At 36.7% G+C, this 11,289-nt stretch overlaps 1 protein-coding gene across 1 annotated transcript; it reads left to right on the forward strand.

The window, feature by feature from the left end:
• Positions 1-3,401: 3,401 nt before the first annotated feature.
• On the forward strand, positions 3,402-10,993 carry ankef1a (ankyrin repeat and EF-hand domain containing 1a; the record flags this gene model as incomplete). Its single annotated transcript, XM_084091288.1, has 9 exons — positions 3,402-3,753; positions 4,165-4,364; positions 4,806-4,955; positions 5,074-5,197; positions 6,046-6,874; positions 7,311-7,537; positions 7,779-7,948; positions 8,686-8,826; positions 10,232-10,993. 9 exons carry the CDS (start codon positions 3,402-3,404, stop codon positions 10,382-10,384), a joined length of 2,346 nt encoding a protein of 781 aa, XP_083947414.1. The 3' UTR covers positions 10,385-10,993.
• Positions 10,994-11,289: the final 296 nt, after the last annotated feature.

Genomic DNA, 11,289 nt, shown 5'->3' on the forward strand with positions numbered 1-11,289 from the left:
TTCAGAATTTGTTCACGATTCAGTTTGATTCATTTGGAATCAATTGTTTGCAGTGGTTTCTCAAACTGAAAAAGAAAACAAAAAGAGCGCTGGATGAGGTGGATATATACCTACAATAAATTGTAAGAAACAAACCTCACAAATGTCTTTTATCAGTGATTACACAGCGCATGCATCTTGTGAACTCTGTAAAGACAAATTTACAGTATATCCACATAACAGTATAAAAAAGGTAGGTAGTGTATTGCAGTGCATAATATAGCGTATTCACATGTGCACAATACAGTGGATTTACAGCACTTACCAAGTAAAGAAATACATGGATAGTAAATTTTTTTTTTTTTTTTTTTTTTTTTTTTTAGAAAAGACAGAACATAAGCACAACTATGTGGGAAACACCCTTCAGAAGCAGGCTATTTTGTTGTTTGTACGTTTGAACAGGTTCTATCACCTTAAAAAAACGAATCTGTATGTAGACGATGTGATGTTCAATCTGCCAGCAACTGAGAAATCCAATCCAAGCCGAGAAAGTTAGCCTATATACATTCTTTATTTAAAGCTTGTATAAGTGCTTTTAAAAAAAAGCTTGTATAGAGATCTATATAAATATACAGTTAAGTACCTTTTCGCCCACTAACAGTTCCTTTACATTTACCAGCCAACCAGTGTAGCTTCACTAAAATACACTTCAAGAAGAAGGAATTCATTTTAAAACGATAAAAGATCTTTTCTCAAGATGGATGCAATAAATATTACACATGACATGATATTTTCTATTATTCCCCATTTCCCCACTGTGTTATTCTTTCATATTTGCAGCACATTTCTTAATCTCACACTTAATCTCCAAATTTGGAAAAGTAACTATAAAAGGATGAATTCAAATAAAGCAGGCTGTGCAGAGAGGGACATTTTTAGCCATGCCAGAGGCTATAGATCAAGAAACTTCTAACCCATCCTCTGGTAACTCTTCCAAAGAAAACTATCAAAGTTGTTTATGCTAGATGCAGAAAAGATTTCTTCTTGGCTATCTTTTTGTCAATGGATTTTTATTTTGTCTCTCTGGACTCCAGATGTTCTCTAAATAGACCGAATCTAACAGCTCAGAATCTGCATTTTTGCCAGACATGTATTTGTGTGACCTTAGCTGTCTTGGTGGTCTATGACTAATGTTTTCTTTAATACAAAGGGATTTAAAGGACTTTGCACTAGAGTCTAGGACTGAGATCAAACCTTGACCATTCAGTCCATTTAAACCTTCAGGAGAGAGGAATTACTTAAAAGGCTTTTATAAATATTACTTCAAAATGATTCATTTTGCAGTAAGAGCTGATTTGCTTAATTTGCAATTGGGACCATGTTATATCAGCTGTCTAGGCATAGCCTGAACCATATGTTCATATCTGACAGTTTCACCTTGCTTCTCACTTACAGGTATTTCATAGCAGTATTATAAATCAACAATGTGTCTGACTGTTGTACAATCCAAATAGTCCTCGGATTATTTTCTTCTTCCAAACTGAATGTTGAGTATTGGATATACATCACTATATTTGCAATGCTGGTTTCTAATAAAATAAAATATATTTTTTAACAATTTTCTTTTTGTGTAAAGATGTTATTTTTTCAAAAAGCCTAGATTTAGATTTTTTAATTTTACTAGGAAAGTGTTCTGATTCCCTTCAACCAATCACACGCTCGCTCGGCCTCCAAAGCCCCGCCCTCCAAAGTCTCATTGGCTAAAAAAAAGCGCGGGCCACTCCACTTATTTATATAAAGTTAGCGCCCTCTAGTGGACAATCTTAAATCTTCCCCAAGTTTTCCTCTTGAACCCTACCATCTTCCTGAGAAGAATTGAGTGCTGGTTGAAGTGATAACATTTTAAATTATGCATGACTTTGACTTCATGGTGAGAGAATCATATCCCATATGAGCATGGCGCGAGGAAGCCTCTCTTTGTGATAGATGTCACTTACTGTCACTCATTCAAAAAGTTACTCACACGCTTGAACAAATTGCCATGAAATCTGATCGTTCCTCGTCAGGCTACTCAACCCCGGTCAGGTGATCACGTACCGGTAAAAGTGCGGTAATTCTACCTGCTGAGGCCGCTTCTACATAAAAAAGAGGCGGGGACAATGAGGCGGAATTTAGGCTACTTCTTGAAGAAGCTTTTCGAGAGTTCACGAGCCACGGCGTGCTGTTGCCATAGAGACACACAGCGAGCGCAGATCGACGCGCCTGGAAACAATGTAACATTTATTATAACTTTAACATTATACTGTTGATTTTAAACATCGACTACAGGTAAGGGAATCTAGCTGTTGTTTGACGTTGAATATAGTCTTGTAAAACGTGTGGATCCGATATACACAGGCTATATGGTTGCTAGCCTAAAAAAAAAAAAAAATTATTAAAACTAAGGTGCAAAGTAACTTAGGGGAAAATATAATTTGGTCCCAAAATATAAGATGTAAAATTGGAAATTTTGGTCTGTGATATGGCAAGTTATCATATCATATGAAAATTTGAGTTTTTGTCATCACTTTTGGCATTTCATCATAACGCCTTGACTGTGTATACCCAAACATACTTCAAGTTAATTTTATTAAGTAAAGTTCAAGTATATTTTAAGTATACTATTATCAATGTACTAGAATTATACTTGTAAGTGTACTATTTCAAAACTAAGTTACTTGGTTGGCACTAAATTGGCCCACTTTTTAAGTGTATTAAAGTATATTTTTTGTATACTTTAAGTGTGACACTATTAAACTAAGTACACAACTAGTTTAACAATTAAGTTTTTTCGTTTGTACTGCAACTATACTACAAGTGAACTTATAGGTATAGTGATAGTTTACTAGTCTAACACTTTTTAGTTTATGAAAGTACACTTTGAAGTAAACTCTCAGTAAACTAGCCCACTGGTAGTGTACATAGGAATTTACTTATAATCTATTTAAAGTACAGTTAAAGGTAAAAAATTACCTAAATAGGAACATGGTAGTATAAAGTGCAACAAATTATATGTAAATAGTAAACTATAAGAATAATAAGTTCACTTAAAGATAACTTACAAGTATACATGCAGTATAAAACTACTAAACTACACAACAATTCACATACTCAGAATTAGAAACACATCTGTTTTCTTTATAAATCAATATTTTCAAACAAATCTATTGTATTGGATGCCAAAACATGTAAGTTTATGTAAAATAAAAAGTAAATATGAAAAAGTATGTAATAGACTACTCGATCAAATTCTTACATGTTTTATTGCACTTTGATAAAAATGTATGCATTCATTTAAGTTATACATTCAAATAGATCAAAAGAAAATAAAAGAAAATATGCAAATGCTACCATACCATACATATAATATTTTCAGGTTCAAAATGTCATGCAACCCGGCCAAGGGAAGGCTTGAAGTTTTGCAGATCTACCGGCTGCTTCAGTGCGTCCAGGATGGAGAAAAGCCGTACATAGAGAAATTAATCAGCATGGGTGTCAATGACCTCATCAATCTCACCGAGCCACACGAGGGGTACGGCGTCCTGCACCTGGTATCAGTGGCCAACAATCCCGACATGCTGGAGTTCCTCGTAGCTCAGGGTGCCCGTCCAGATGTGCAGGACAGGAGGGGGCGGACACCACTGATGCTGGCCGCAGAGCTCGGATATGATGGTATTGTGTCTCTACTGGCCAAGAAGAATGCAGACATGAAACTTGTCGACAAAGATGGGAAAGGTAACTTTTTATTATTTTATTTTATAATATAGTTTAACTGCTACTTTTTATCCATTACAAAAAATATGCACGCAACTTTTAAAAGCTTTGGTCAGTGGCAGGGTATATAATTAGTGAACATCAATGAACTGTATAAACTTTATCGGTGAATACAAAATCATTTTATTTATCAATATACAAAAGCTCACTTTCTCTCAAGGGTTAGATATTAATGACACTTACCCCACAAGAAATAATTCTTAATAAGACAATTTTACAGCAGCCACATAGTCGACAGAGATCATCAATGGCTGACATCATCATGCCAGTTATGGAGATTTACTGTATGCAGTCTATCTAATTACAGATCAGGGCACGACCAGTTAGTGTGTAAACCGATCTGAGTAATCCTTACTCTGGCTTCTCTCCCAGGCTTGCTCTTCTACTGCATCCACCCCACCAAAAGGCACATGCGCTGCCTCCAGGTGGCCCTAAAAGGCAATGCAGATGTCAACAATGTTTCAGAAACTGGGATGCCAGTGTTCCTGCTGGCCTGCGAGCAAGCTCAGGACTGTGAGGGAATGTGTCTCAGTATCCTAGAGAGAGGAGCAGACCCCAATGCCACAAATCAAGTATGCAAATGTTGTGTAATTGATAATGATATTTGAATCCTCGGTAACACTTTATTTTACTGTGTCCTTGTTACATATGTCACATGTACTTACCATAGTAATAACAATAATTTATGCATAATTACATGCAACTAACCCTCAACCAAATCCTAATTCTACCCTAACCCTATAGTAAGTACATGTAGTTGCTTAATATTACTCAGTACTTAAATATATAATTACACTGTAACAATGACACCTCAAAATATAGTGTAACCGAATCCTCTTTCCCTGAGCTGGATTCAAACAAACCAACCTTCTGATATCGCAGGCATGTAATTTAAAAACCAAACCATTTGTTCATACACAAAGGTATTACATTGACTACACAGAATAACATGTAGGCCTCCTAGCTCTGTTGACTGGTGTTGGTAGATCGATTTTGTGTGTATGATATCCCAGAAAACCGGTTTGACAGCTCTGATGGAGGCCACCAGAGCGGGAGCAATAGATCTAGTGAGAGCCATCCTCAAGAAAGGAGGAAACGTCAACGCTCTGGATAAAAAGCGATTCCACTCAGCTCACTTTGCGGCGGAAAAAGGCTTCTTTGAAGTGAGTTTCAATTGTTGTATTCTTCTATTATATAAAAAGTGATAAAACGGATATAAGCCTATGCATTTCTCCCAGTGATTATGATCACTGCTTTTAATTCTAGTTTTGCTATTTCCAGATCATTAAGGTGCTGTCAGCATATGCAGCAGATTTTGGAGTGGCAACAACAGAGGGGGATACACCGCTACACTTCGCTGCCTCTGGTGGCTACACAGATTGTTGCAGGTTTCTAGCTCAAAGAGGTAAATCAATTCATTCTAAGTCAAAACTATAAGACAAAATCATTAAACCAGGGGAGAAGGCTGCTTATAATTCATTGCATTTTGTGATTATTTCCCATATTTTCTTTATTGATTCCTTTTAATTCATAAGGAACATTTATTTTCCTTTCATTCAACTTGATTGGATAGAATAGGATGTGCAGTGCAGGATGAGTAATCAGTATTTTTTGCTCTGTTTTCCTGAGATAAAGACTGGATAGAAAAAAAAAAAAAGCATACAGCCATACAATCGTGATATGGCTTAGCCATATTAACAGGCACAAAGGCTATGATTTAAAGTAATAAATATGCAGATCATGTTTCTGAGTGAAGCGAGGCACTGTGTGGTTTTGTGTATGAGCAGCTCATGATCCAGTATTTTTTAGTGTCTCAGACTGGCTCGTTTTGTGTTAAATGTTTATCCGTAACTTTAAGGTCCCCCTGCTGTTTTCTTCCTAATTAAAAGCTTGGTGGTTTAATGTTTGAAAATGAAGAGATTTTCAGCCATAAATATTAGTTCTGTAATTCTACAGTTGTACTATAAAATATATTTGTTATTATTATTATTATTATATATTATTTTTTCTAAATACTTGATTGTTTTATTTTACAGTTAAATATTAAAATAGTATTACAATAGCAATATTTTGTATAGTTTCATATTTTCATTTAGTAATAATTATAATAAATTGTGCAGCCCTAAAAAAAAAAGCATTTAAAATTGCAACCACAAATCTTTTCACAAAATCATGCAGCCCTACTATAAAAGCAATCATGCTTCTTGATGTGGAACATGCTGAACTTTATAATATGATTTATTCTTACTTCAGGATGCAATCCTAAATTGAAGAACCAAGAAGGTCTGCTTCCTCGTCAGATTGCTAAGGACTGTGGCCACAAAGCCACTGTAAAAGAGCTTAAGAAGGCTGAACGACTACATGGAAAGTTCTCAAAAGGGATGGGCGGCACAAATGAACCATGGGCTCTGACACTTCATGACTGGTCTCATGAAAACGAGAATGCGCTAAGAAGTGCTTTCGAGTCTGCATCAGACGGCATCATGGGAATAGAGGTGGTGTCCAGGGTGACGTTTGTGTCTGTTCTTCAGGAACTTCACGCTCCTCTAGATGAGAACCAAATTCATACTCTTCTGCTTGCTCTCGATAAGAGAAGAGAGGGCTTCATAAATATAAATGACTTTCTAAGAGGTCTCAAATATCTTCCAAAGATATATGTTATGGCATCTTATGGGCCTAAGAAGAAGAAAGCAACCAAGTCAGGAAAGACCAAAAAGAATAAGTTCAATCTACCCATGCCCATCTGCACTGTCCCACCTGATCTCTTGCATCGCCGTGATGATGGTGGGCCACCGCATTTTATGATTGAAAGCTACCAGCATTTTACAGATACCCACAGATATGACCGGGACCATCGACCAACACATCCTATCGAAGATGATACAACGTGGTACATCGATGAGCCCGAAAAGATATACATAAACATGAACTACTGTGCTAAAACAGGAGATATTGAGTCTCTTAGGTTAGCACTCATCCAAAAGGTTCCAGTAGATGTGAAAGATCGGTTCTACAAGACACCACTCATGGCTGCATGTTCAAGTGGGAACTTTGAAGTGGCAAAGTTCCTTCTTGATAATGGGTAAGACTTACGAACTTCTAAGTGTTGACTTAAAAGGATACAGTAGTCCACCCAAAAATTTAAATTCTGTCATAATTCACCCTCATGTCATTCCAAACCTGTTTGCATTTCTTTTTCTGCAGAACATAAAAAAGATACTTTGGAGCATGTTGGTAAACAGTTTTGTTTCCCATTCGTTTTCCATTGTATGGACAAAAAATACAATGGAAGTCAATGGGAACAGAAACTGTTGGTTACCAACATTCTTCAAAATATCTTCTTTCATGTTCAGCAGAAGAAAGAAAGTCATACAGGTTTGGAATAAATGAGGGTGAGTAAATGACAGATTTTTTGGGGTGGACTATCCCTTTAAGGAATAAATGAAAGTATATTTACATTGGCATATGTATATTATATATATTAGAAAAATTATACCCAAATGATAATCTCATTACAGGGCTGACATGAATGCATGCGATCAGTTCAACTGGACTCCTCTGCACCATGCCTGTCATGCAGGACAGCTGGACATTATACAGTTGCTGCTGGAGGCGGGAGCTTCTGTGGACCCGCCCACTCTCAATGGAGCCACTCCCCTAATGAGAGCCATCGAGAGCTGTAGGCCGTCCTGTGTGGAGTACCTCATCAAAGCTGGGGCAAAGATCAATGCAATAAATAAGACCGGTACTGTCCACTTTCTAAGAAGGACAGTTATTTTACAACTACATCTGATGGAAGATAAATCTATTGAAACAAATTCATAACCATTTGCAACCAGTGCAGACTGTTTCTACGTCATTCCCACAATGCCACCTCATCTTTTCTGGAGCGCTCTTATGAACACCCAGATTTACAGTGCATTAAATCTCTGAGATTTATCAACTGCTGTCATTTGAGTCAGGAACTTTCAATCTTTTAATTGCAGAGCAAAATTGCTTGGACGTTGCCCACGCTTATGCAGACTTCAGAGTGGTGGATTTGATCCAGGCTAAGATTAATACGCTACCCAGACCTAAGGACAACAAGAAGCCACAGCCAGTCAAAGTCCACCGCAAACCAACGCCGGCCTCAACCCCTAGCTCTACAAAAGAAAAGGTAGAGCAAGCGTACTGTATGTGATTCAGCATATCTACTGTACACGCCTACCTTCATTTAAAGTCACCATGAAATCAAAATAGACAATTCTTACATTATTCAAACATATACTATGAGACTAGGGATTAATATTTTTTCCTTTTTAATATACTTTAAAGATAATAACAACTGTTTCCTGTTTGCATTGAATCAATGTGAAGCTGCTTTAAAACAATCTGTATTGTATAAAGTGCTATATAAATAATTGTGACTTGACTTGACTTGACTTGACTTGACTTGACCAATGGCGCAGATGCAGCATCACACAATAGCAAACGCTTTCAGATGTGCAATTCATGACTAATTTATTCTGCAACCAAAAGTGTCCCCTAATAGGGGTTATAGACTGCAATACCATTATACTGCAATATCAGTATTTATCCTCATGTAGAAATAAAATAACAAATCACTACATATTTGTCAGAATTACTATTCATTTTAAAATTGCTGTGTCATTTCAAATCTAAGCTGTGATAAAAACCATCTGGCCATAAACATGAAAATGAAAACCCAAGCAAAGAGTAAGTAAATGAGTCCAGACGTGTCATATTACCCCCCAACAAGGCACTGGCGGCTTTGTGACTCTGTTAGTGTGCTCAGGGAAACCCCGCTGAACCTTTGTTGAAAGTCACACCATTGTCAATGTGTCATCACGTCCACTGTGTCTTGATTACGGTGTTAGCGCTTTATCTTCTCAGCAGGGCACCGTTCCCACTCCCACAGCCTCCTCAAACTCAGCAGTCAAGAAAGCAATGAAGAAAGACAGTGTTATCGTGCACAGCACTCAGATCACCAGCGGCAAGCTCAACAAATTGGACATCAGTTTTGTGCCAAGAACGGTAAGCTGGACACCACACAAAGGTATGCACAGAGAGAAATGTGAGCTAGGCCTGTGTGAGCAGCACAGTGGGCCTCATGTACTAATAACAAGTGTTTTCATGCAAAAACAGGTTTGTGCGCACATACATTTGCTCTTACTCTCATTCTACTTCACATTCTACGTTCATTAATCTGGATTATTCTACATAGATATGTCTCCATATAAGGGCTGTACTCACAGTAAGGATACATTCTTCTTTGCAAATGTTTCCTCACGCTCACATTTTGCATGAAAGCACATGCAGCAAGATCTTTAAAGTCCCCCTGTAGTCAATTGTATCCCTTAAAACTCATCTTCGATCATCAAAATTAAAAAAAAATTCCTTGAAGAAAATTCTTCATGCCTTAAAATAGTTTGAATGTAACTCTACACCCTTTGCCTCATTTAGTATACGCGGTTCTATTAATATGCAAATTAGCCCTGCCTCAACTCACACCAGCTCAGAGATCCACTCGTTGATGATCACACCTTGACGTGATTGGTTACAAGGTAGTTTGTGACGTCAGAAACACCAGCGATTTAAAACCGCATTTTTGAGACTGTCTTTGTCAAAATACTCAGCAATGGTGAATTTATGAATTTACACATGGTTTGTCTTAAAGCATATTAAAATCACCACATAGTAGCGTTGCAAAACAAAAGTACCGACTTGAAATTTTTAAAATGTGACGATACCAGCATTTCCCTCTAGCATTTTGAGCGCTGTTGGACGGATTCTTAAACACCTCTGATCGGCCATTGTGTTCACGCGTGCTCAACATATATGTCTGTGATTGGCTACAATGATCAACGCTTCAAAAACATGTTGTCTTCACATGCATTTACACAGAGACACACAGGAGTGTTTAAAAGCAGGCGTCTATCAGCGGATATATTAGGGATCGGTAAGTCGGTACATTTGACAACACTACCACATAGACATATAAACAACATTAAAAGCTTGGTTTTCACCACAGGGGGACTTTAAGTAAAGCCATGCTAAGCATGCCATTCTCAAAAACATTTGAAATATACACATTTTATATTGGCCAAAACTACACATTTTCAGATGCATTGTATGCAGCAGAACCTATTTATTTTTGTTGCTCTGAAATACAAGAATTTGTTAATTAATTATTATTATTTAAATGACTCAAAACATATGCTGTTTATAAGAGCACCAAGATTGTGAAAAAAAAGAAAGTGTTTTTCTTATGTTATCTTAAATTTAGAATATAATATATGAAAAAATATAATGTTTCACACATAAATATGTGCATACAAACTTCTAGTTTAAGAAAGGATGAGATGTCATGTGGCCAAAAGATAAGCACATTTAGTTTCAGTGGATTATGATATTTGTTTTTTCCTGCTATTTGTTGTAGACGTGGAAAAATCAGCTGACCACAAGCGAGCTGATGGAGAAGAAGGCAAGGAGGAGGCAGCGTTTCAGTTTTGAGGTGGACTTTGATGACTTCAAGATGCCATTCAATAAAAACATTCAGAAGAAGTTCAATGAGTTTGAACTTACCGACTGAAAGGTGAAAACATGTCTTGGATCAAAACAGCACTGATGCACAAATATCATTGCTTGCCAAGGCAAATTTACACAGACCCCATAGAACAGAAGGGATAATAATCTTTGGCATGTCCTTTTGATTTTAAGTGAGCAGAGCAGACAAACAATTTCTACCTGGCAGACAATAAAATGGACAAAATAACTAATCGTATATAAATGTTATTGTAGATAATCCCTGTCCCTTCTAGAGACCAGGGGCTGGACTCATGACAATCTTCTTGAGGAAGAAGGCAAGAAATTTCTTAAGATAAAAGATATTTAAAAATTTCTTTAGAACATCTTATTTTTTACTTAAGAAGAACATGACAGGCATTGTGTGGTGTAATCCATTATTATCTCATTGTATGCTGGTTCTTGCCAAAGACTTGCAAATCAACTAATCTTTTTGTAGTGCCTGCAAATTACCATAATAAATGATTATTATTACACACTATCCTTGTCACAACTGGCTTAAAATGGGAGCTCAGCACTTGCTGTTGCAGTTTTTTAATGTGCCATGTATTATATATTTATTTTGTGCTGAATGCTGCCGAAAATGTTGTATTTATCAAATTAAAAAAGAAGTCCCTGTTTCAGTTGAACTGTTACCGATTGTTACTTGATTACCAAAAAGTCACTTCACACATAATAATGTGTTTCACTTCAGTGTACTCATGCACATCCCTAGTAATAGTAATATGAATTACAAGTAGCTATGTTGTAATGCTCAATAAATTCATTAAATATCTTCCCTTTGGGGATTTAAGTCAAGTTGGATGTTAACCTAACTTATCCTAAGGAATTCAGTTTTGTCTTTAAAGCAAACTAATTGCTTTGTGAATCTGGCCCCAGAATATCATAGAGACTTGGGGGTCATCTATCTTA

The sequence above is a fragment of the Abramis brama genome, assembly GCF_963993115.1.
Source record: "Abramis brama genome assembly, chromosome: 18".
NCBI classification, from domain to species: domain Eukaryota; kingdom Metazoa; phylum Chordata; class Actinopteri; order Cypriniformes; family Leuciscidae; genus Abramis; species Abramis brama.